Consider the following 27471-nt stretch of genomic DNA (forward strand, 5'->3'; position numbering starts at 1 on the left):
GAAAATAGACTGACTGTTCTCAACTGAAAACCGAGTCATGACAACTGTAGAGCCCGCATGCCATTCAACCAGGAGGCCTCACCCTGGGTCAGCTGGCCCTCGACCCCACCTCTAGCCCCAAGGCAGGCTCAGGCTTGGACGGTGTTTCAGTTCCTCCCACGGGTCCGCCCCACGCCGGGCGGGGCCTGGCCCGCCCCCTTTGCTGGTGGCCCACGAACCCCAGGCCCGAGCCACGCGGTCTCCCGGGCCAGGCCGGGCCGGGCCGGGCTCGATGGCTACGTGGAGGCGGGACGGCCGGCTGACCGGCAGTCAGCGGCTACTGTGTGCGGGGCTGGCGGGGACGCTCAGTCTCAGCCTCACAGCGCCCCTGGAGCTCGCCACCGTGCTGGCCCAGGTCGGCGTCGCACGAGGCCACGCCCAGGGACCATGGGCCATAGGGCGCCGGGTGTGGCGGGCCGAGGGGCCCCGAGCCCTGTGGAAGGGGAATGGGGTGGCATGCCTGCGCCTCTTCCCCTACAGCGCTGTGCAGCTCGCCGCCTACCGCAAGTAAGAGCTGGGTCGGCGCGGGCGGGGCAGGGAGGCCGGGACTGGGCCCGGGTGCCGTGCAGCGGCTCACCGCCACCTTACTGTCTGAGGTCGGGCCCTATAGTGGGGCCTGACCCCTTCCACATCACATGGGGACTCTCGGAGCAGTTAGGCCACAAGGCCACACCTGGAGCCCCAAAGCCCAGTCCCTAAGTTGTTCACTTCCAGGGATTCCTGCCCTGGAAGATGCAGTTTTGTGGCACGCAGCCCAGGCCCTGGGAGTTTTCCCCGGGTGAAAGGGGTGAGGAGGTGGAATGGAGATTTGGGGTAAAGGAATGAGTTCTCCAAAGATGACTCCTGACCGTTCCCATCAATTCAACGACTTGGAAATTTTTGCTTTGGCTGGCTTAGGAGAGAGACCCTCTTGAAGGTGTGTGTGTGTAAATGGGTCTGTGTGGCCAATGCCCAAGAGAAAAGGTCTCAGTTGGGTGGGAGGGACTGGTTCCTCACCTCACAAAAGCCAAAGATTCCTGCCCACTCTCATCCCCAGCCCCAAACCCAGATTAATGCAAGCTTGACTTTAGACCCCAATGAAGGCTGCAGCTTCCCTGCCCCTAAGCTGTGAAGGGTCCCCTGGGCCTAATGCTTCACCTCACCCCTTTGCCCACTGGCCTTGTTCTTTGGGCTTTTGCATCTTCTCCTGTATCCATAGCTACTCCTTAGGAAAAAATCTAGATATGCACATGTGGAACGAGCCCAAAAGCTTCCTCGGGGCTTAGAGATATTTGTCTTGAAACTGGAGAAGCAGCCTAAAAGAAAACTAGAAGCAATGGCATTCTAGGAAAGGGAGCAGTTTCTGTATTTGGAAGGATACTCCTTGTGTTCTTATTCAGTGGGCACTGGCCTTGTCTCTGAATTAGACAAACAGCACATAGCCCAGAGAGCAGATAAGTCTTTATTTGTTTGTGATTTTTTTGTTTGTTTGCAGCACTGGGGTTCAAACCCAGAGCCTCATGCATGCTAGGCAAGCCCCTACCACTGAGCTACAACTCCAGTCTCAAAAGCTGGTGAGCCTTGACCTCATAGTTTAGCCTTGGTGGCTAACAGTCAAAAGATTATTGCCTTGATGCTGTCACTTGGAAGGCTCACCTGACATGTCAAACAAAATCTTTCTCACAGAGTCCTCTCAGCTGGCATTCATTTTATTTCTGTCTGGGAGGAGCATTCCCTTCTCCTTCTCTGAGGAGAGGATCATGGGTAGGATTGTGTGGCATTTCTGTCAAGGCTGTATTCCCTCCACAGCCCCCCTTGCCCTCAGCAACATCTGCCTGCAGTCTGTAAATAATCTCTTCTAGGTTTTAATAATTGAATTTCTCCTCACCTCACCCTTTTTCCACAAAGTGATATGGAAATCTTCCTTTGCGTGGGATAGAAATGTGTACCACGGAACTGGAAGCAGAATTTCAAAAGGCAGGTTCAAGTATTGTGGCTTTTCTGCTAATCACTGTGTGTGTGTGTGTGTGTGTGTGTGTGTGTGTATGTGTGTGTGTGTGTATCATTACATTTCTACAACTCCTGTCTCCTGCCCTGTAAGGTCTTTAGACAGGAAGAATTATGTCCATTTGACAGATGCAGAATTGGACTCACTCAGACTGGTATACTACATCAGTGACAGAGTTGAGTGCTACCACGGGGCTCTCTGACTCCATTTCTCATACTCTTTCTATTACATCTTGCCGCCTCACTCTCCCTTCCCCACCCCTCTCTCCAAATTTATTTGACATTAATTTAGTTAGGGTACATGAAGTACTCACTGTGTGCATAATGCTGGGAACAATGCAAGGATGGGAGGGGATGATCTCTGCCTCCAAGAGCTTACAGAGTAATATAAGAATAAGACCAGTAGACTAGTAGGTGCATCTCTAACCATAACATATGAAGTAGCATGTGACTGTTGAGGATAAAGTGCTATAGAAATGTGCACTTTGGATAAGGGAAGAAACAAAGAAGGTATAAAGATTTCACAGACGAGGAAAAAAGATTTGAGTTTGGCCTTGAGGTAAAGATCGGGAGAAAGAACTGCAGGTAATGTCAGCAAAGGCCAGAGGCGGGAAGGCATGCAGCATGACTGGAAATGCAGCAGGAAAGGCAGGTTGGGATATGATCTTGGAGGATCAGATTAAGGAATTTAGATTCAACTTGGTATGCAAGGTTAGCTGTGGGAAATTCTTTTGCAGGGTGGGGGAGGCAGTGTTGTGATTAAAGCAGTTCATGTAGAATGATTGTCATATGGTAGCATGGTAGGATGACTAGAAAGGAGGAAGGTTAGGGTGGCAGGACCAGTTAGGAACCTGTTGCTCTAGTCCACATGGCAACTGAGGGCACCTGAAATAGGCTAGTGACTGTAGAAGAGAACAATGCATGGGAGAACAGAGGGTTACATGAGCTAGATTTGCTAATATCTTTCTTCCTACAGGATTATTTTCTTTCTGGAAGCTAAAAAGAAGTATTTCAATAAATGGCAAGGCATAGCCAGAAAGCAAAGTGGTTGATTAATCACAATGTCATCCTTCCTACCTAAAGATGATATTCATGATTCATCATTATACTGACTAATTTCTGCTCTTTTCCTGATGACAAATTTGTAAAACAGGTGGATGGGATAATGTCACTGCTTCTGCTCATGAGTTTGAACAAAGCATAAACATTTGGCATGTTCAGGGAAACAGAGTGCTTAAGCCACTTGTCTGCAAACACAATGACACAGCTGGAACTTAAAACTAGGTCCTCTGGCTCCTGAAGCCACTCCAGGGCTCTGTCCACCATTTCACAGCAGAAATATCTGCTTACTCAAATTAAAGATCAAAAGAGTCCACTTGATAGTGTCTATCAGTAGGTAGGTTCCTGTCATAAACCAATGACAAAATGGATGGCTTACAAATACATCAAATAGAAGAACCTCTCTCAACTTTATTTTTCTATCTAAACTTTGGTTTGGGTCCCTGCAGCTCTGAAATTGTTTAGAACCAATGCCATTTCCTTGTTGAACAACTGCTCCATAAGCATGTGTTCGGCTACATTTGCTGCTAGCCTGTGTTAGGTTGAAGTGTTAGCCATTCTAACCACACGTATCCAAGGTGTGTGTAATGTCTGTGCTGGCTGAAAGGAAGGGGTTACTGCAGTTCACTAGCTTATCCAAACTCCCGGGGAAAAGCTTCTGTGCATGTATGTATGTGTGGGGGTGGGAGGAAGAACGGAAATGAGAACCCCAACATTCCCAGCCAATCAGACAAGCATTTAAGATGTAGGGACCAGGATAAAGTCATTGGTGGCCAATCAGGGTTGCTTGTCTTGATTTAGCAATTCTAATGAGAGATTGGTGTTCTTTGTCCCTATGTCAGATGATAGGAGTCTGAGAAGAAAGGGTTACCTTTGGTTCTTCTTTTTAATTTTGTATATTTAATAGTAAGACCCTACTTGGGGCTGGGGTTGTGGCTCAGTGGTAGAGCACTTGCCTAGCATGTGTGAGGCCCTGGGTTCGAGTCTCAGTACCGCATATAAATAAAATAAAGGTCCATTTACAACTAAAATAAATATATAAAAAATAGTAAGACCCTACTTTATAAAATAGACTGATATAAGATAAGGTTCTACTTCTAGTTCAAGTCATCGAGAGGACCAAGAGCCTGTTTCCCACTGGTTGTTCCATTAGTCATTTCCTTATCAGGCTTGTTCAGCTCTCATATATGATCTATGCTGAGAGCTAGCACAGTGTCTGGCACATTATGGATATTCAACAAATGTGTAATTAATCAGTGTCCTAGATGTGGCAAAGTGGAATGGGGAATAAGGGTGGGACAATGAGAATGAATGATGTTTCTTTTGGCTATTCATACTCCACCTTCTAGGTTGTTCCAGCTGCTGCCAACATCCAGTCAAGCATTTCCACTTCCTCTATCTTCCCTACCCCTCTAACTTGACAGTAGTGCCAAGGGAGAGGGGAGAGAGGAATGAGGAAGGATATAGACAGTAAGAATGAGGCAAATAGTATATTGGTGAATGCCAGCTTTAGTTACATGCATTATTAAAAAGTAGTTGGTTAACTCACTGGGTGCTCTGGCACACACCTGCAATCCCAGCTACTTGGGAGGCTGAGGCAGGAGGATTGAACATTTGAGGCCAACCTGGGCAACTTTTGAGACCCTGTGTCAAAAAGGGCTGGGGATGGATGTAACTTAGTGATAAAGCACTCTTGCATTTGATTTCAGTACTCCCCCTCCAAAAAAATAGTTGGTTTACTCAAAGGATTGTTTCAATTGACAGTTAAGGCAGGTTAACAAAATGAAGATTTTCCTACAGCTCAGAAGAGATGTGTTTAATCAATGAATGTTTCCTAGGAGCAGAGATGCTAGCCTAGAACCTTTTAAGATGGTTTCACTTTAACAGTCACTCATCATGCACAGGGCCCGGGCCTGCTGACAGCTGAAGGAGCAAGAAATAACCTCTTCGCTAGAGGTTTGAAAGCCAAAGTACTGGGGATGCTCTCATTTTAAATAAATAAATAAAACATTTATGTTAGCCTAGCTGTGTTCACTTATATTTCAAACCTTCACTATCTCCCTCCCTATTTCCACTATCTGGCAGAAATTATTATTTTTTTCTGACTTCAAGCCCTTTAGTATTTTGTTCTCATCAGCAAAGAGTAAAATCCCTTTGCTTCCTGGCCAGGGAGCAGATGAAAAGTCCTCTTGTAATGATTTCTGCCAGGATAGGCCCTTGTGACTGGGGATGCCCTGCTTAGAAGAATTGTAACAGAGAAGCTTTATGTTTTGCCTTTGGAAAACTCCACCCAAATACATTTTAACTAAATTGTAAAACTGCAGAAAGATAAAGAGAATAGTCTACCAAACACTCAAACTGAATGGCCTCAAGTGATCCTCCCACTTCAGCCCCCTGAGTGGCTACAGGTATGGGTCACTGCATTGGGCAGCCACATTTCTTTTTCAGATACAAAAAGATGTAACAGAAAAAGCTGAATTCTTCATTCTCATTTCCAGTCCCATTGCTTCTCCTCTTTCCCAGAGGTTTATTTTCATACTTCTTCATATATATTTATTCATGAATAGTATAAGGCATTGCTGTAAGGGTTTCTAAATTAAATAGATGGTTATCATACACTATATATCACTGCAGCTTGCTTTTTTTTTCATTGAACATTATTCTTTTATGATTTATCTATATTGACAAATAGTTCCAAGCTCATTCATCTTAATGGTTATTTAATATCTATGGTATGATAGTGCCACAATTTATCCATCTCCTTACCTATGGAAGTTTAGTTTGCATGAGCTTTTCATATTTATAAATACTACTGTAGTATGTCTTGCAAGGGTTTCTCTAGAATGTACACTTACAAATGGAATTAATGGAATAAAGATAGATGTTTCTCCAGTTTCGATAGATACTGCAAAGTGGCCAAATTTCTATTTCTCCCAGCAATGGGTGAGACTTATTTCCAAATTTGAAAGCCAATTCCCACCATCATTTCACATTATCAGACTTTTTTGACCTTTGCTAATCTTCTTGGTGATAAATGGTATCTTGCCATTGTTTTATGTGTCATTTTTCTGGTAACTACTGAGACAGAGCATCTTCTTTTATAATTATTGTTAAGAGGAAAATTCCTTAGATCAATTAAAGTCAGTAGAGCTTATCTGAACAAAACAAATACAAAATTCACATATCAAACAGCTCCCAGAATCAAGCAGGCTTGGCAAACTCCAAACAGTAGTGTGGTCAGACACTATTTATAGTACAGTAGAATGAATGCCTAGAAAACAACTTAATTAGCTACAGCCTAGTCAATCAACTAATCAGTTGGTTACAGCTTAAGGCTAATTATTTATAGCCTAATAAGTTAACTAACTGGCTATAGGACCTTCTGCAGCGAAAGCTCAGTTACTATGGTTAAACTCTGTATCAGGTCTGTTAGGCCCAGTATAGGTGCTCAATCCAAATCCATGACCTCCTACAAAACTTTAACATTACTAAAACTATATTTTCAAAACTCAATTTCTGGGATGCTGAAAGTCGTCATTTCAAGAAATTCTATTCCTTTTAAGTTTTAACAGGACTGAAAGAGTGCATTCCAATTTAGTATTTGCCAAGTACTTCTGTGCGTTTATACCTCACAGGCAAGCTAGACTTGACAGATATGCAGATAAAAGGGGAAACTGCAGCAGGGCAGGGTGGCGTACACCTGTAATCCCAGTGGCTCAGGAGGCTGAGACAGGAGGATTGAGAGTTCAAAGTCAGCCTCAGCAACTTAGCTAGGTGCTAAGCATCTCAATGAGACCCTGTCTCTAAATAAAATTTAAAATAGGGCTGGAGATGTGACTCAGTGGTTGAGAGCCCCTGAGTTCAATCCTTGGTACTCCCCCGCAAAAAAGCAGAGGGGGGAAACTGCTTGAAATGAAGTGGGAAGAATTTATGGTAGAAATAAATAAAAGGGTTAGGTATCTTTTCTTTATTGCTAACTAGCATTATAAAAATATAGGATTTAAGGGGAAGGGAAGGGGCTTGGTGGAATGAAATGGATATCATTACCCTAAGTACATGTATGAAGACACAAATAGTGTGAAAATACTTTATATACAGCCAGAGATACGAAAAATTGTGCTCCATATGTGTAATATGAATTGTAATGCATTCTGCTGTCATATGTAACAAATTAGAATAAAAAATATAGGATTTAAATACATTATTCATCAATTCTAATAGTAGAAATTACCACTTTATAAAGCACTTATTTCGAGAAGTAGTGTAAACACAATCCATATCTGATTCTTTTGGGATTTTCCCTATTTTCTCCCAGGTTTGTTGGGCTGTTCACAGATGACTCAGGCCATATTTCCCAGCAGAGCTCCATTGTAGCTGGGAGTCTCGCAGGCATAGTCTCCACCATTGTGACATATCCTACAGACCTCATCAAAACCCGGTTGATTGTGCAGAACATGCTGGAACCGACTTACAAGGGAATCTTCCATGCTTTTTCTACTATTTATCAACAGGAAGGGTTCCTGGCCCTTTATCGAGGGGTTTCCCTCGCTGTTTTAGGTAAGATGGAACATTTCACCTTGTTCAAGAAAAGACTATGTTCTCTGGCATATGTGAATGTTTTACATACCTTTATAACCAGTAAAATAAGTTTCACCAAGGTCAAGTTCATATGAATTCAATCCACATAAAGCCAATTATTTTATTCTGTTCCATAACCATATACCCCATTCCTAAACTTTGGCCAGTCACATTCCATGGAAGAGAGGAGCACAGAATACAAGTGGTTCAGCTATACTGGTAGAAAAGCAGACCTCAACATTGCTGCTGGGCAGCATGATCTTTTCAAATGCATTTGTTTCACCACCTGCCCTTTTTAAAAGCCTTCCTTGGCCTCTTCTGAGCTAAGGAGGAAAACTCAAACTCCTTATGGCATTTCAAATTCTTCAGACCTGCCCCTGCCAATCTAGTCCACCTTATCCCATCCGGTGCCATGCCTCCACCTGCACTCATGTGCAACCATACAGGACTTGTGTTTCCCAGAAATACTATTCCTTCATACATGCCATTCCCTCAGCCTGAACTGCCTTTCCACTCTCTTTATGCCTAATGAACTCCTACCCATTCCTCCAGACCAAGTTTAAAAGATCTCTCTTCTGTCGAGTCCTTCCTCATTCTCCCAGTCAAACTGAATCCTTTCAATCCTTGTGTACCTAAAGCATCTTGTATAGGCCCCTATTATGATGCATATCAGGGACCATACCCTTATTAGTTTTTCTGGGATCTTTTTTTATTTTTAGTTGTAGATGGACACAATACCTTTATTTTATTTGTTTTTATTTTTAATGTGGCACCAGGGATCGAACTCAGTGCCTCACACATGCTAGGCATGTGCTCTACCACTGAGCCACAACCCTGGCCCTTTCTGGGATCTTTTGCCCTCGATGATAACTATCTCCAGGAATTGGCCTGCACCCTTGTATTCCCAGCACCTGGCATAGGGCCCAGCACATACCATGAACTCTCCAAATTTTTCTGAATAAAGGTAAAAGGGAGGTTGGTGATTCATTTTTAATATGTTCATTAAATAAATATTACCTGGTCTAAAGATAAGCAATCCCACTTGTGTTATCTCCTCTTTTAAATCTCATTTTGTGGGAGAAATTTAGTCCCTCTGTAAGCCAAAGATGTCGCCCAGTTTCTGGAAGTTTGTAAGAGGGCCACCTACTGTGTTAGTGGCTCACCATCTTAGTTACTAGAAAGGTGAGGATGCCTCACAAGGTAGCGTGCCCACTGGGCCCTGATAAAACTGTGTCATTCTCAAAAGCAAGGTCAGATATCCTCTCCAAATACAGTTTTCACAAAATACTTTCTTCGCTAGAGACCAGTCCCTTCTAAGCTCCAAAATGTAATTAAGTGCTGCCCACTAACTTTCCTTTTATGGGAGTGATTTTTTCCCAACATTTTATTTGAGACTTCCAGAAAAGTTAGAAGACTTATAAACACCATATATCTACCATTTAGATGGTACAGTTATCATTTTGCCAGGGTGGAGGTGGGAGTTCGTTGTTTTTGTTTTGTTATGGGGGGGGTTGTTTTTGTTTGCAGTACTGGGTATTCAGCCCAAGGGCACTCTGACACTGAGCTATGCCCCCAGTCCTTTTTATTTTTAATTTTAAGACAGGGTCTCACTAAGTTGCCCAGGTTGGCCTCAAACTTTTGTTCCTCCTGCCTTGGCCTCCCAAATAGATGGGATGACAGGTGTGTGCCATCATACCCAGCTCACTTAACATTCTTGCTTTATCACATATCTATCCATCCTAATCTTCAGCTCATCTTTTTTTTTAATATTTTTATTTTATTTCTATGTGGCCCTGAGGATCGAACCCAGTGCCTCACACATGCTAGGCGAGCATGCTAGGCGAGCGTTCTATCTCTGAGCCACAACCCCATCCCTTATCTTTTTATTGACAATTTCAATGTAACTTTTGAACACCAGTGCACTTGATCCTTCATCCCTGAACACTGCAAATGTATATCATTAACTCAAGTTCAATATTTACATTTCTATTTATGTTGAATTTATATATAGTAAAGTGCACACAAACCTTCACCTATAATGAACTATTTGATACATTTTGATGAATGATACAACGCCTATCAAAATATAGAAGTCAGCTGAGCATGGTGACACATGCCTGTAATCTAAGCAGCTCAGAAGACTGAGGCAGGATTGCAAGTCCAAAGCCAGGCTTAGCAACTTAGCAAGGTCCTAAGCAACTCAGTGAGACCCTGTCTCTAAATAAAATATAAAAAGGTCTGGGGATGTGGCTCAGTCTTTAAGTGCCCCTGGGTTCAATCCCTGGTACAAAAATTGTGTGTGTGTGTGTGTGTGTGTGTGTGTGTGTGCGTGTGCGCATGCATGTATGTTAAAAGCATTTATATATGGTTTTAACAGACTGTTCAATCCATATAGAGCTAATTACTTTATTCTGTTCCATAACCATATACCCCACTCCTAAACTTTGTTTTCTCCAGACAGCAGCCTCTTGTTGCTTTGCAGGTGCTCTTCCATTCTCCGCAGGCTCCCTTCTTGTTTACATGAACCTGGAGAAAATCTGGAACAGACCCCGAGACCAGTTCTCTCTGCTGCAGAACTTTACCACTGTCTGTCTGGCTGCTGCTGTGACCCAGACCCTCTCCTTTCCCTTTGACACCGTGAAGAGAAAGATGCAGGTGAGATGATGCCTTGAAGTGTTTGTGGGTGGATAACAAAAACAGCAAAGAATACCAGCCCTAAGTAATGCCAGGCTTCCGAGGAGCTCATGACTGCTTGTGCAAATACTATGCAAACCCCAACTCTGTGGCATTTCTGCTGCTAACCTCAGGGCTGTTCGGCCTGAGCCCAAGCTGCCACCTGATACCATACTCTGTTCTCAGTCTTTTATGAAGCTTCCAAATAAGGCCCCTTTCAGTCCTCTCCTCCTGGATACATCATTGTGGTTCTCCTTCCTCCAAGATTCACATAGTAGTATAGGTGCTTCATCAGTGCACCTTGCCTCAGTGAATTGACTGCCTAGGACAAATAAGCCAACAATTCTAGCCAGCAAGGATCCACTAGTCCCTGACGCCCTCACTGAGGACTAACTGCAGGACTAATGGATAAGATAGGCCACATCTTAGTGGGATTGACCATGCATTGTCCTAATTGTTACCTGGGGAAACTTGCATTTTTTTCTATAGATCATAGAGGCAACCCTAGTAGCAGAGCTTTCAAACTGAATAATTGGTTTATCCTAGAATGAGCCAGTTTTGATCAAAGAAAAATCAGACTGGTGCAAATAAGGCTGGGGAAGTATAGCCACATGTGCATAATAGGAGCAGGCTCCCAATCCAAGCACGATTGAGGCTTTGCATATTCCTTTAATCTAGATCTCTCCCTTAAAATTACACCTCCATTGGCTTGCTTGTCTCCCTTCTTTACCTCTTCTGGACAATTCCTGATTTATATAATTGATATATTCCTGAAGAGCTGTATAAAAATGAATTTGGGGTCAGTTGAATGCAATTTTTTTTGTTACTGGGAATTGAACCCAGGGGTGCTTTACCTCTGAGCTACATCCTTAGCCCTTTTTATTTTTATTTTATTTTGAGACAGAGCTAATTACTTTATTCTGTTCCATAACCATATACCCCACTGCTAAGTTTCAGAGGTTGGCCTCTAACTTGCAGTCCTCCTCCAGAATTGCTGGGATTATAGGCATGAGCCACTGCACTCAACTTGCAATTTTAAATTATTAGTCTCAGTCATTCATTTTTCCATGTGACTGACTTGTCCGCCTGCTTGCTCAGTGCCCCTCCCCACTTCCTGCTTCTACTTTGTAGTATTCTCTGCTGATCTGGGCCATTGCTTACCTCAGCACTAAAAAGCCTGAAGGTACTTATCTATCAAAGCTGCCTTTGGACAAACACACATGATCATACTCATTTCTGCCACTTCAGTCTATGACACTTCTCATCTGTCTGGGTTATGTTTCTTTCCTGTCCCTGACCAGATAAATAATAGTCACATTGTTATAAATGTAGTGTGGGTGCAAATTGAGAGGCTGCTTAGTGCATACTTATTTATTAATAGCATTGTTTCTAATTTTAAAAGTTATATACACATACTTAAAATGGTTAACATGGTTAATTTTATGCTATATATGTTTGGCCACAAAAAAGTAATGCATATAGGATATAGGGAATTGGAGGAATATATAAAAGTACAAAAAAACCACAATAAATTATCCATAGGTGGGCATGGTGGCATACCTGTAGTTCCCAGCTACTTGGGAGGCTGAAGCAGAAGAATCAGTTGAGCTCACAGATGTGAGAGAAGCTGGAGCAACATAATGAGATCTGATCTCAAAATAAATAAATAAAAATAGAAATTACCCATCCCATCACTCCATGGATTATAATGATGAAGAGTTTTTCTCTTATGTATATGTATGTATGTATAAATATAAGTATATATGTAAATATATGTAAGATTATTTCTTTTTATAGAATTGTGTCCTGATGGTAAATAAAAATGAATTTCCTGCTTTTTTCACTTATTATATAATGGGCTTTGCTCCAGGCTGTTAAGTATTTAATTATCGTATAATATTCCACCAAATTGATGTGCCAGAAAATATTTAATAGTTTCTCATTTTTTAAGAGTAATTTTTTCAAATTCTAAAGTATAATAACATTGCAGTGAAAACCCTTATGTTTTTTTCAGACCTGTGATAGTACTCTTAGGATACATTCCTAGAAATTAATGAACAAGACACAAGATATAAATTATTCTAAGGCTCTTAATGAAATTTACTCTGCAGAAACTTGTAAGTTTACACTTATACCAGCAGTAAGGGAAAGTGGTTCATCTTCTAAATTCTCAACCTATATTATTGTTACTTTTTAAATCATGTAGCTAAAAAATGGTATCTTATTGTTTCTAAGTAAGGTTGCACATTTTCCATATATCATTTGGCCCTTTGTATTTCTTTATAAATTTTCTCTTTGTGTCCTTTGCCTATTTTTCTAGGACACACAGATTTTTCTATTGATTGATAGAAATATTTATATATTAAAGGTATTAACCTTTTGTCACACAGTGCACATATTTTCCCAGTTTTACATTTGGCTTCTAATTCTATTTATGGGTTTCTGAGGTTTTTTTTCTTAGTTTTAGGTAGACACAATATCTTTATTTTATTTTATTTTTTATGTGGTGCTGAGAATCGAACCCAGTGCCTCATGCACGCTAGACGAGCACACTACCACTAGAGCCATATCCCCAGCCCTGGGTTGCTGTTTTGTTGTATGTATTTTTATTACTGTTTTGTTTCTAACTTTGCTTTTCTGCTTAAAGGGTCTACTTCATACTAATCTTATGAATAATTATTCACTTATATGTTGATTTTTTTGGTGTTTGGTTTTTGGTACTGGGGATTGAACCCAGGGGCACTTTACCACTGAGCTACATCCCCAGCTGTTTTTTTTGTTTGATTGTTTTTTGTTTTTGTTTTTGTTTTTGTTTTTGAGGGAGGGTCTTGCGGAGTTGCTTAGGGCCTTGCTACATTGCTGAGGTTGAGCTCAAACTTGCAATCTTCTTGCCTCAGCCTTCAGAGCTGCTGAGATTACAGGCGTGAGACACTGAGCTTGGCTTTATATGTTCTTTAAATATGTTTTGTCATAGTTTTCACACTTAACATTTGAATGCATTTAGAATTTACCTGGGGCATGATATGAGGCAGTCATCTAACTCTTAGTTCACCTTTTTGTGTGTGTGTGGCGATGGGGATTGAACCCAGGGCCTTGTGCATGTGAGGCAAGCACTATAACAGCTAAGCTATATCCTCAGCCCCATAAGCACCATTTTTTAAATAACTTTTACTTTGTAATTTGACTTTTGCCGCATGCTAAATGTTTAGAAATATTCTAGGGTCTCTATCTCTGGGCTGTATATTCTGTTCCGTTGATCTGTCAGTCTGTTCTTGTGCCAGTACCATGCTATTTCAATTACTATAGCTTTAAAATGGCTTTTATCTTCATTGCACTTTTTAAAACACTTCCTTGATTACTCTCAGTGATTTGCTCTTCCTGATAAACTTTAGAATTACCTTGTGCTTAGAACTTTATTTATATTAAACTATAAACATGGAATAAATTATGTCAAACTTTCTATCTTCTTCAGGAATATAATATATCCTTTAGCTTTCTTTTTTTAGATTGAACCATATGAAATTGCCAGCATCCCACATTTTGACATATTCAAATGGCAATTTCATATGTTTCAACCCTTGAAAAGGTATTTTCTTCAGATGGTATTTATGCTTTTTCTAAAAAAGATACCTTCTTTAAAAAGAAAAAAAAATGTTGCCAGGCATGCTGGTACACACCCATAATCTCGGTGACTTGAAGGCTGAGGCAGGAGGATTCCAAGTTCAAGGCCAGCCTCAGCAACTTCACAAGGTCCTAAGCAACACAGCGAAACCCCATCTCAAAATAAAAATAAAGAAAAAGAACTGGTGATATCACTCAGTGATGAAGTTACCCTGGGTTCAATCCCTGTTACAAAAAAAGAAAGAGAGAGAGAGAGAGAGAGAGAGAGAGAGGGGGAGGATGGATGGAAGGAAGAAAAAGAAAAACAAAAGCTGAGAGCTGAGGATGTAGCTCAGTGGCAAAGTACTCCGCATGGATGAGCCCTAACCCCCAGCAGCAAACAAACAAAAAGAAACATAAAATGAGAAGCAATAAGTTGGGAATGAGGTATGATATACTACAAGCATTTACTCATTTTTTAAAAAATCCTGGCCCTGCCAGGAGTGTTGTTGCATACCTATAATCCCAACTACTCTGAAAGCTGAGGTAGAGGGATCACAAGTTCAAGGCCAACCTCGACAAGTTAATGAGAACCTGTCTCAAAATAAAATTTTAAAAAAGGACTGGTGCTGTAACTCAGAGATAGTACATTCGTGGATTCAGTCCCCAGTACCACAAAATCCTGGCCCTAAGAATTTCTTTCACTGCCAAGGGCATCTCTCCAGCACTTTCTGCCACCTCTTATAATTTAGTATTCCTTATGCATAGTTAAAAGTTGGTGAGCTCAGCTTCCTTCCCCTAGCAGTCCTGTCCAAAAACAAGGCCTTGAGACTCGGGGAGTGGTGGGGATTAGGACTTGTTGTGAGAAAGGTTTCAGATGAAGTTCACTGACATCTAAATGTGGAGCTGAGGGGTTTCAGTCTTCTCCATAAACCTTTAGCTTTCCTTTCTCTTACTGGGAGCTAGAATAGTGACTTCATCTGGGAGAATGTAGCCAAGAATGTGTTCTATACTAGGATACATATTGACCACAACAATCTGCCAAGAACTGGGGTAAGATACACCAGAAGTAGATTATTTGAGGGCAATCCTGATTATCTTTTCCCTTTTATGGGAACCTTCTAGATAATGCATACAAAGAGCTTCAATAAAAGCTTTCTAATAAATGCAAAATTATGATAGTTGTAAAAATTAAAAATCCAAAGAGATAATTGTGCTGCTTCACAAAATAGGATCAGCAGCTAATTATGAATATCATATCATGTAAGGTTATAGAAATCAAATTCTTAGTGTTGCAGTCAAACTGTTACTTTTCTTTTTTTTAAGAAAGAGAGAGAGAGGAGAGAGAGGAGAGAGAGACAGAATTTTTTAATATTTATTTTTCAGTTTTTGGTGGACACAACATCTTTATTTTATTTTTATGTGGTGCTGAGGATCGAACCCAGCGCCCCGGGCACGCATGCCAGGCGATCATGTTACCACTTGAGCCACATCCTCAGCCCACTTTTATTTTTTTTTAATTTTTTTTTGTTGTTGTTATTGTTGTTGTTGTAGATGAACACACAGTATCTTTATTTATTTCTATGTGGTGCTGAGGATCAAACCCAGTGCCTCACACATGCAAAGCAGGAACTTTACCACTGAGCTACAGCCCAAGCCCCTCAAACTGTTACTTTTCATGGGTTAATAAATATAATAATACCTTGTCCATACTATATTTAAAAAAAAAAATAACACCCCAAACAAAACCACAGGCTGCTTTTAAATGCAAACATGGCATTTCTTTCTCTGGCCATTAGGTGTCGCTGCAGTAAATGGAAATTATCTGAGCACCACCTGAGGGTACGAGAGCCAGTATCTCAGGGATCTCTGTCCAATTATTATCCTTATCCTCATAATGACGACAGACAAACCACAAAATCCAAATTCACCAAGAAGAGAGAACTTTAAGAACTATCTGCCTCACTGGAGCAGGCAGTGTTTGCCAGCAGAATTTGTAATAAGGGACCTTTGCAGGACAACCAGGCTGCTGTGAACTGAAACCATGTTAATGGTAACATTTGCATTCCAGTGCCTTCCCCATTGCACTGCCCGGCACCAAGCAAATCAGTAGCAGGTGTCTGGTGGACCAGCAACTGGACAGGGAATTTTTCTCATCCCCCACGATGACTAGCCCCTTTGTCTGAATGTCTCATTTTCCTAATATGCTTTTATCCAGATACACACACACACACACACACACACACACAATCTACCCATTTAATGCCACATCAGGTTGGAACTCTTTTGAACATTAATGACAGTAATCAGAAGTCTTGTTTAACCACCTGAGCCCTTCCTTCACCATGCTTACACTCATTTTTTTCCTTTTTTCCCCCTTTTTCTTACCTTGGCTCCTGTCTGGCATGCTAGAGAATGGAGAGGTAAATAAATTATGCATGTGCATGTTTTGATAGAATGTTTTTGATGGGAGGGGGTGGGTCAACCCTGTGCACAAATGAATTGAGATGCCTCCACCTAGTGTACCACCCTGCCTGAAATCCCCTTCTCCAAATTTCTGTACATTATAGTCCAAGCTCTTCAAGGTACATCCCTTTTGTCTGTATCTCCCACAGCTGGCCCAGATCTGGGCCAGAAGAGACTGGCAGCACTTAGTGTATTGAGAAAACAAGTAGGGAGGGGGAAATATTGTCAAAGATTAATTTATATAATTAATCTATGGGCTCCTAAAAAGGACCAGGGAGTCACCAGAATATGGTTCTGGGGACAGGTGCATATGGAGAAGTAGACAGGTGGAGGAACACTGCCCTGAACCTCCAGGAAGCAGCTGAGAAAGCAGGAGCCTCAGAGCCTAATAGGCCTTCTGAAAGAATCAGGAAGGAGACAGCAGGCCTAAGCATGGTCCACGCACAACTCTGCCCAATACCCTCCCCTGTTGCCGGTATTAGGTGTCTCCATTTCATCAAACATAAAACCAAGTGTCAGCCTGTTGCTTTATACCCCAGTGGACTTTGACCCCATCACCACAGCTCACAAGGTAAGCAGCATTGGGCCAGGTCAGCATTTGAACTAAAAGCACATAAGATGAAGGACAAAGGTAGTATCCGAGTGGCACAGCTGACTGAGCAGAACACACATGGTCAGTGAATAAACAGAGGCCCCAGCCTGCTCAAATAGAGCTTCCATATCTAGGTGAGGTGGTTTCCACCTTGAGCTGCCCTTGCTGGATTGGACATGGTTGCTTCTCATGCTCCAGTCTCTATCTTCAGCCTGACCTCCTTCCTGAGCCCTGATACCATAGTTCTCACACTGTGCCAGACATTAGCATTTAGCCATCATGTCACCACCATCACCTCTAATTTAACATGTATCAAACTGACCTCTCTGTCCCCAAAAACTTTCCTCCCAGAGTTTTCCATTTCTTTTTTTTTTTTCCAGAGTTTTCCATTTCAATACGATCATTGTCCCAGTTAGGCAGGCTGGAAATCCAGAAGTTAGGTTTGACCATCTTTCTGCCAACCTAGTCATCCTTAAGCCCAGTTACTTCTTCATTCCTAACTCTCCCATACAGGTCTCTTATTGTTCTTGCCCCCTGCCCCAATCTAGAACCTTATCAGCTCACATCTATACTATTACAGCAATCTTCTAATTGGTCTCCAGGATTCATTCTAAAAATGATCATAAACATCAAACACTATGATATAAAAGGCAGTGTCCTAAGTGCTTTATGTTCATTATCTCATTTAATCCTTACAGTTTTATGAGGTGGGCACTGTTGTTATTGAGCCCATTTTATGAATGAGAAGACTGAGGCACTGAAAGGTTCTGCAGCCTGCTGGTATACCAGCCAGTAACTGAACTGGATATAAGCTCAGGTAGCTTGTCTCCAAGATCAATATTCATTTCATTCCCCTCCAGCCTGGCCCATGGGCTTCTGCCAGACAAATTTTCTTAAGATCTGCCTGTGTTGGTCCTTCTTTATTGCCCTAAAGAATAAAGGCTGAGCCCCTTGGCCTGGCATGTTCCCTTACCAACTTTGCCATCCTCATCACACAGAGGCCTGTTGTATCAGGAGTTGCAAAATCAAATGTCTGTAGGAACTCAGAAGTAACATGGAAAAGAGCATGTGGAGTAACCCAGAGAACACACACTCAGCCCTAAAGAATAATCCTGTGCTTCGAGCCATCATGGCATTTGAAAGCATTTTGGAGAGCTCAATTTCACGGGGCTCACAAAATGTGATTAGCATTTAAATATGTTTAGCAGAAAGGAATGAAATGAGCCAGTGGAGGCTGTAGGCAAGCTACAAGCCCCTCCTCTCCAAAGGATGGCTGCCATTTCAAAATGCAGGCCTAGTTTTCAAGGGTGCTGAAAATCCAGATTTTTATGTAAGTCTCTCAGTTTTTCAGTGTTACAAATAACAATTAAGTACTGACTGAGCTAAACAAAACATGCCTTTTAATGACCTCTGCTCTACTCAAGCCTCCATTTTCACCCAAGTGATCTTTTTAGTCCCCCTCACCCAAGCCCTGAAGACTAAGTGTGTTCTACATTTCAATCACCCTGCCTTTGTTCACATGGCTCCTTGTGCTTCAGCATCTCTACTGTCTACTTAAAGGCTCTTCTGAGTTTGCCTCAGTGAGGGCTGTCTCTCCTGACCTACTGTCACAGGATCTAACGTGTTTGTTTGATAAATATATTGATTTTTCCTAAAACAGCTATCTAATTTGGATGGAAGTAGAATCACAGGGCAGCTGCTCCAGACTACGAGGGTAGGGATTCTGGGGCAAGAGGCTGAGTTAACAAACAGTATGCTCCATCTATAACTGTGGATTCCGGGTTTTCATGGACTCCCCCACACCACACACAAGAGCACAGTTATTTGGTTCCAAAAGATTTATGGTTGAATAACTCCTTTTAGTTGATGCTGTGAGCCTGTATGTGACCTCTAATGCAGCCAGTTTCTTTTCCCTAGCATTTCTCTCCATGCCCCCACTTCTTCCCATCTCAGCACCATTGATTGCTCTGCTGTCTCTTCACTGTCACACCCACCTCCTGATGTCATCACTCACTTCCCCAGCAGAAGTAGTCTCCCTCTTCTCAATGGCCTTAGCTCATTCTTGCTACAAGTTGAGCATCCCTAATCTGAAATCAGAATACTTCAAAATCCGAAACTTTTTAAGCATAGACAGGACATCCTCATGGAAATTTCCACACCTGATCTTATATAAAGGGCTGCAGCAAAAATGCAGGCACACTAAAAATATTGCATAAAATTACTTTCATATTGTGCAAATAAGATATACATGAAACATAAATGAATTTCATGTTTATACTTGAATCTCATCCCCAAGATATCGTTACATATATGTAAATATTCCAGAATCCAAAGCCTGAAACACTTCTAGTCCCAAGCATTACAGATAAGGGATAGTCAACCTGTAGAGCTCCCTTATGGCCCAGGTCACATGCTTCCTTATATTACATTCTTTTGTGTTCCTTATTTTCTCTAAATTGCAAGCTGTTGTCTATGGGAAGTATGTCTTACACATTTATATATCCCCACAACACATAGTTTCACATGGCAGGCACTTGATACTTGTTAAAAAAAATTAAGTTTAAGTCAGGCGTGGTAGTGCAAACCTGTAATCCCAGCGGCTTGGAAGGCTGAGACAGGAGGATTGCAAGTTCAAAGCCAGCCTCAGCAACTTATTGAGGCCCTAAGCAACTCAGTGACCCCCTGTCTCTAAATTTAGAAATATAAAAAAAGGGTTGGGGATGTGGCTCAGTGGTTAAATGCCCCTGGGTTCAATCCCTGGTACCAAAAAAATAAATAAAAATAAAAAATAAGTTTAGGGTGAGTTTAGAATATCTTGCTGCGAGTATAAAATTCAACCTTAGCTGTTGCTGACTAAGCCCCATGTCCACATGGTTGTACCTACCCTAGCCGAAGGTAAGAACACCCAAGCCTGCCTCCTCGTCAGCCCAAGGAAACCTCTGCTTATCCCCTGCCTGAGACTGCCTATGTGCTTCATTATGACAATGCACATCTTCCATCTCCTACCTTAGCAGTCAGGTTCTGTGCAGCCTATAGCAAATAGCTGATAACAATTCAAGGCAGGTAAATTTGTTGAAAGGACACAGGACAAAAAACTTCACACCATTTTGATTTATATTCTCTCTCCATCTAGCCTCTCACTGCTATGTGTGATGCCTAGAATTTCTTGGAAAATTATAGCATCATCAAATTTATATTTGTTAGTTGATTGCTTTCAGTAAATGTGACCAGATCTAAATGAATGTATGGAAATCTGTGCTCTTCTTTGGTGGAGAAGCTTTTGTCAGGGGTATAAGCATGGGGACAAGCTATGTCAGGGGAGATAATGACAGGAATGCCTCCCCTGAGATTAAGAAATTGTAGCGATATAATATTAACTACCATATTGGTCATTTAATTTGTACAAGCAGTTTCTTAACGCATTTGATCTTCTGTAACCCCTACAAAATAAGTGCCATTATCATTCCTATTTTATAGATGAAGAAGTGAGGCAAGAAAGGGTAAGTCACTTGCCCCAAAATCACATGGCTGGTAAGTGGTGGAGCTGGAATTTGAACCTGGGTCTCTCCTTCCTTAGGTCCTTCCTTTGTCGACCAGGAATCCAGGGACTTGTTCCTAGACGTTAGGTAATTGATTAATTTTTACTTTAGTTCCCCTGCCCTTAGTGTGGGAGTAAGGGATGAGAGAGAGGGAAGACACATCTTGAGAACTGGGAGCTCAAATCCTCCATGCAAGAGAAGCTGAGAAAAATAATACCATGCAAGCTCAGAAGCTGACAGGCAGGGGCCTTGTTTTAATCCCTTCAGGCTGCTATTTTAAAAATACCACAAGCTAGGTAGCTTATAAACAACAGAAATCTAACTTCTCACAACTCTGGAGGCTGGGAAGTCCAAGGTCAAGGCAGATTTGGCGTCTGGTGAGGGCTTATTTCCTTGTTCTGGCGGGGGAGGTGGCAGGGGGTATACTTCTCTCTGTGTCCTCACATGATAGAAGAGGCAAAGCCACCCCTTGGGCCCTCTTTTGTAAGGGTACTAATCCCATTCAGAAGGGTGGAGCCCTGATGCCTTACTCATCTCCCAGCAACCCCACCTCCTAATATCATCACATGGGGGGGGGGGTCAGGATTTCAACATAGAATTTGGAGGAAACACAAACCTTCAGACCATAACATTGGCCTGACTTTGGCCAGGAAATGGTTAACTCAAGTGAAAGAAAGAAAATCTTAGGAAAATGGGGCTGTCCTAGGGCTTGCTTTAGTCCCTGGCAGCCTGGCAACAGAATGCTGGCCAAATTGGCAGCTTTGACTTGAAGCCATCAGATCAGATCGTAATGAGGAACAATGAGCCACAGGCATAGATCATTCAACAGCCACAGACCCTTTGGCCAGTCATAAACTGACCATGGTTGTTCTGAAGGGTTGGGAAGAGAGCCCCACTGGCTCTCTGAGCCCTTGGGGGAGCAGGGACAAAGCCCCAAGAGAGGAGAGAAAATTGTTATCATCACCCTTACTAAGACATGTTAACAGATTTTCAGGGTTTCTGCCTCCTGCAACCTCTCTTGGTTGGCATAGTACCTATTCTCAGTAGGATCAGACCTCTGTTTTCCTAACAGAGCCGACTTACCTGTGTGGAAGTACAAACACTGCTGAGGGCTGATCTCTAAGGGTAGTGAGAGAGGATGGGAACCTTACCTTTGTTGCATTTTCAATTAATCCCTCGCTGTCATCTTGCTTCGAGGTCTGTTCCCTTTGAGGACTAACTTCTGCCTAAGTAAGTGGCACTGCCTTCGCTATCGTAGAAAAAGGATGCTTTTCCAATCCAGGTGGATACCTGGATATTCCTTAGGCAAGGTAGCTTTTTTAAACCTCATTGTTAAAGTGAAGGAAAAGGAAAACTCTCCCCCTTTGTTTTTCCAAAAGGTATACAGTGCCCTAAATACTTCAGGGATGGTAGTTGTTGATCATGGAAACAAGACTGTCCCTAGGGAGCTGGCAAGGAGGGAGTAAGGAGGAGCCTTCCTAATTCCACTAAATATAAAATCATTCTGCCCTTTTCCCCTGGTTCCAGCTGACTTACTCCTTTGAAGGGATAAAGGCCTGGAAGTCAAAATGACCACCTGTGCTAGGCAGGCTTCCTTGCGCTCTACCTTAACAGTAACAGCAGCTAAGATAGGAGCTTCCGCCCATCTCCCTCCCCTCCCCCCCCCCCAGTGGAAGTGAAGACAGTGGTAGGGGAAAGTGAAAGAAAGGGTTCAGCTGGGTGCAGTGGTGCATGCCTGTAGTCCCAGGGGCTCAGAAAGCTGAGACAGGAGAATCATGAGTTCAAAGCCAGCCTCAGCAATAGTGAAGTGCTAAGCAACTCAGTGAGACCCTGTCTCTAAATAAAATATAAAATGGGGCTGAGAATGCGGCTCAGTGGTTGAATGCCTCTGAGTTTAATCCCTGGTACCCCCCCCAAAAGAAAAAGGGTCCAAAAAAAATGCCTGTTGTCAACCAGCTAAGCCCCGCTTCTAGCCATGAGCATGCATAGAAAGCCCCTGCTCTAAGGAGGATAGGGAGATTGAAGTTTATTGACTCTTGCACTGGCTTCCAGCCAGCTTTGGAAATGAAGCACCAATTTCATGTCCTTTTTTCCACATACCTGCCAATTATTTGTTTTTAATGGCTGTGTTCACAATAAGGCTCTAATGGACACACAAGCTCAATGGGTCACAGTGTGGACTCTGGATCCCAGCCTGCCCCTTACTCTTGCATGAACTTCGGTGAGCCACACAATTTCTCTTAGCCTAATCTTTCTCATTTGTAAAACATGGGAGTGAGAAGTGTGCCTACCTCATATACATACAGAAAAGATTGAATTTGGTTATTGCAGATCCAGAGCCAGGCACATAATCAATGGTATTTTTATGTGCTTGCAGCATCTCTTCGGAATCTATGCATAGCATGGAAGGCCTGATTCGAACTATAAAAGCCAGTCCAGGTGTGTTTATTTCCTGTGTTTACTCTAAACCCACACATGAGCCAAGATCATAAAACCTCAGTAGGTCCTCTTTCTATAGCTAATGATGAGCAGGGATGGTAAGAGAATTCGTTTTATTTTGTTTGGTTAGTTTAATAGACATTTACTGAGAGGCCACCATACACAAGTCCTGAGTATATCTGGATATTCCCAGGCTTCTAAAAACTGTCATCTTCCAAATCTTTTTCTTTACTGGTCCTACACATTCTTGCCCTCAGTCAAGATGAGACTCTCAAAGTTGAATCTTCTAAAAGTTGGCATGACTGTTCTGCCTGGGGCTGCCTCATCCTGGGCCTCAGCTGCAGCGTGTTCTGTTCATCTGCATCTAACTTGCTTTCCGGGTGGGCCCTTTAGACTTCCCCAACCTCTACCCCAGTGGCCACACAGGAACCTACTGTTTCTTTTCTCTGCCCAAGCAGAATACTAACCTGCCATCATTTGCCCACTCCCCCCGTGGTGATGGCAGGCTTAGTGATCAGCTAATCATCACTCTGGCCTGCTGCTGAAATGGAAGACATTCACTCTGGAGGGACTGGAAATAATCTCATAAGCATGCTGTGCTGGAAGGGCAGCAGCCTAAAGCCACTTGTGTGAATATCCCCACTGCAGACTAGGGACTTTCCAGCTGTAGAATGACATCTAGTTGGGTCATGGCTATGCCAAGAGAAATATGGGTCATGAGGCTCACAGGATAGAAGGGTCTTTTTGCTCCAATTCAATTGGCTTTTTTTGTTTGATTATTGGGGATTTGCCAAGAGATTCAAGCCTATCACAACTGCCTTCCACATATATACATCTCAGATGGTTTTGAAAGTAGACAGCTTTGTCTTCAGGCTGAATCTTGCACATCTACAGAAGATAAAGATCACTTCCAAATGACAAATTGAAAGGTTCTGACCTCCTCTTTGCTCCAGCTAGCAGACTTAATTTTGTTTTTCCTTTCTTTTGTCTGTCTCTGCCTGCCTGCCTCTCCCCACATCCCCTTCAGAATAGGGTCTTGCTATGTTGCCCAGGCTGGCCTCATACTCCTGTATTCAAGTGATCCTTTTGCTTCAGCCTCCCAAATAGCTGGGGCTACGGGTATACACTACTGTGCCTGACTTTATTTCTACTTCTTAAAGTTCTTTTTTTCTTATCTGTTCTATTTAGTTATACATGACAGCAGAATATTCTTTTTAAAAATAATAATTGGGGCTGGGAATTTAGCTCAATTGGTAGACTGCTTACCTCACATGCATGAGGCCCTGGGTTCAATCCCCAACACCACCACCAAAAGAAATTAAAAATAATAATTGTATTATTTAATGTAAGCATTTTTCAAAAAAAAACATATTCTTTACTCCTGAACTAAAACATTTCAACCATCAAAGTAGGTTATTGTGGCTTTGATGTTTACAAACTGACATGACTCTGGAGAAAAGTTTTGAATAAAACTCAATGTGTATAGAAGCCTTTAAAAGTGAATCCTAGGGGCTGTGGTTGTGGCTCAGTGGTAGAGTGCTTACCTAGAATGCATGAGAACCTGGGTTTGATTCTCAGTACCACATAAAAATAAAGATATTATGTCCACCTAAAATTTAAAAATAGATTTTTAAAAAATAAATAAAAATAAAAGTGAATCTTAGCACTGGGCATGGCAGCACATGCCTGTAATCCCAGCAGCTCAGGAGGCTGAGGCAGGAGGACCCTGAGTTCAATGCCAGTCTCAGCAATTTAGCAAGGCTCTGAGAAACTTAGCAAGACCCTATCTCAAAATTTAAAAAAAATAAAAATAAATAAAAAGCATTGGGGATGTGGCTCAATGGTAGAGTCCCTGGGTTCAATCCCCAGTACCAAAAGAAAAAAAAAATCACACATATGGTATTTAAAGCCAAGAGACAGAGTAGGGCCTCAGCCCAAATATACGCCAACATTTAGATGTCAGAGTAAGAGGAAAACTAGCAAAGAAGACTGAGAAAGAGCAGTAAGGTAGAAAGAAAACCAGGAAAGTGTGGTGTCCAGGAAGCCAAGTGAAGGCAATCAAGAAGGAGGGAGTGGTCAGCAGTTGATGGCCAGATAAGATGAGGACTCCGAATTGGTTGTTGGATTTAGAGACATAAAGGTTATACTGGATATCATAAGAAGAGAGTTTTCAAATTGGGGGTTCATAACCCACTTCAATCTAATGTATGAAATATGATATGTCAAGAGCTTTGTAATGTTGTGAACAACCAATAAAAAAAAAAAGAAAAAAAATTTAAAAAAAAAGAAGAGTTTTCTATTGAGTGGTGTGGGGCAAAAGCCTGACTGGAAAATATTCAAGAGAGAATGGGCTGGGTGCAGTAGCACTTGCCTATAATCCCAGCAGCTAGGAAGGTTGAGGCAGGAGGATCACAAATTCAAAGCCAGCTTCAAAATAGGGCTGGGGATGTGGTTCAGTGGTCAAGTGCCCCTGAGTTCAATCTCTGGTACCCACCCCACCCCTAATAAAAGAGAGAATGAGAATAGAAAGATTAGACACAGTGAATATGGACAACTCTTTCACAGGTGTATTTTAATCATGTCTGACTTGCATGGCTGTTTTTCCCAGTAGGCTGTTGCTATAGTTTGGATCTGGAATATCTCTGAAGGACCATGTGTTGAAGGCTTGGTCCCTCAGCATAGTGCTACTGGGAAATGATGGAACCATTAGGAGGTGGATCCTGGTGGGAGGTATTCAGGTCACTGGGGGTATGCTCTTTAAAAGGACTGTGGGATCCCAGTCTTTTCCTCTATCTTTTGCTTCTTGGTTATAAGGTGAGTGGCTTTGTTCTGCTGTGCACTCCCCACCATGATGTGACCTTGCTTCAGGCTCCAAAGCAATAGGGCCAAACAGCCATGACCAAAACTTCCAAAACTCCGATGTGAAATACAACTTTTTCCTCTTTCTAAGTTGATTAGCTCAAGTATTTTGTTACAGCAACAAAAAGCTAACTAACATGGCTGAGTACTCTAAGTACTAGGTCTTATTAATTTCTGTCTCTGTCTCTCTCTGTCTCCCTTTCCTAAGGAGGAAAATTTTATTTTGGCTCATGGTTTTAGAGGTTCAGTCCATGGTTGGCTGACTCCATAGCTCTGGGCATGAGGTAAGGCAGAGCATCATAGCAGAAGGGTATGGTGGAGAAAACCAGCTCAGAGATGGCAACCAGGAAACAGAGATAATTTCTGTATCTCTAGTGCCTTAACCAAAAGCTGACACATTTCCAGTACTCATTGAATGGTTTGCTGAATGAATGTATAAAATGCTCAGGATAGGAACAGACTGGAATTTTAAAAGCATTTAACATAATTTTATGCATGAATTATAAAAATGATAGACCAAGGGGCTGGTTTTAGAGCGCTTGCCTAGCATGTGTGAGGGACTGGGTTCAATCCCCAGCACCACATAAAACTAAATAAACAAAGCATTGTGTCCATCTACAACTAAAAATATTTTTTAAAAAATGACAGATCTATACAATGTAATGCAGAATCCTTAGAAAATAAATTTTAAAATTTGTATTTTTTTCTTCACAACACTTTGTAGATAGTTCTATTTTACTAAGATGCAATAACATAATACAAAATATTACATATGTAGTCCATAATAATGCTACTGCCATTAATAGCTACCAACCTTTATTGACTGCTAATGTGCCTGTTACAGTTGAAGAAACTGAGGCTTAAGAACAGGCTAAGCAATTTGACCAAGATCCACATAGCTAGTTACTAGCACATTTTATTCTGTTTTGTATTATAGTAAGTTGCTTCATGTCCCATTTTCCTAGGATACTGTGGGATCAGTGATGGCTAGGACCATATTTTACTTAGCCTCTCTCTCCCCTCTCTTCCATAAAAATCTCTAGACTGGAGGAACAAATTATAATTACATTCAGAGTAGTGCTAAAACTCAGTTTAATGATTCAAACCAAACCTTTTGGCTTTTTTATTTTTGTTACCTGTGATCACCGAAATGGGACTCTTTCTTGCTCTCTGAGTCCTAGATCTTCAAAGCAGTGATTACTGTAAGGCCTATAAGCCCAGAATCCCCAAATCAGTTTCAAATTGAAAAAGACCTTAAGATCTTCCAGGCTAATTATTTCATTTTACAGATGAAAACCTAAAACCTTGAGAGGAAGAGTAACTTAACTCAAAACTCGATTTATTGTGCAGTAGGGGCCAGACTAGAAGCCAGATGCTCTGTCTCTTGGTCTACTCCAATCTGCTTTATAGAATCCTACTTCCAGTGGCTCTCTGACCTTGGCTTCCAGGCTCTAAGGCTTAAAACCACAACTTGTGCTACACCTGACAGCTACCTATCTCGTGCCCTTGTAGGACACCCCACCCCAGCTCCTGTTGCTGCATAGTCCCAGCAATGACAGCCATCATCTTGCCTAAGTTAAACATTAGCTCATGAGCCCCCACTATAAGGACATTCAATAAACCAGACAGTAAACTAACACT

The 27471-nt window shown here is 41.9% G+C and overlaps 1 protein-coding gene across 3 annotated transcripts in view; it reads left to right on the top strand.

The window, feature by feature from the left end:
* Positions 1-247: 247 nt before the first annotated feature.
* The window catches only part of SLC25A43 (solute carrier family 25 member 43), a 44151-nt gene continuing 16927 nt past the window's right edge, over positions 248-27471 (top strand). For 2 of the 3 annotated variants that reach the window (XM_081278332.1, XM_081278333.1), the window contains exons 1-3: positions 248-546; positions 7400-7641; positions 10145-10317. In XM_081278332.1, coding sequence (XP_081134458.1) covers positions 272-546; positions 7400-7641; positions 10145-10317 — 690 coding nt within the window. In that variant the 5' untranslated portion in view covers positions 248-271. Of the gene's footprint in view, positions 547-1957; positions 1996-7399; positions 7642-10144; positions 10318-27471 lie in introns of all 3 variants that reach the window. The other variant, XM_081278334.1, reaches the window with a different exon arrangement.

The sequence above is a fragment of the Spermophilus citellus genome (genome assembly GCF_964194105.1).
Source record: "Spermophilus citellus genome assembly, chromosome: X".
NCBI lineage: Eukaryota > Metazoa > Chordata > Mammalia > Rodentia > Sciuridae > Spermophilus > Spermophilus citellus.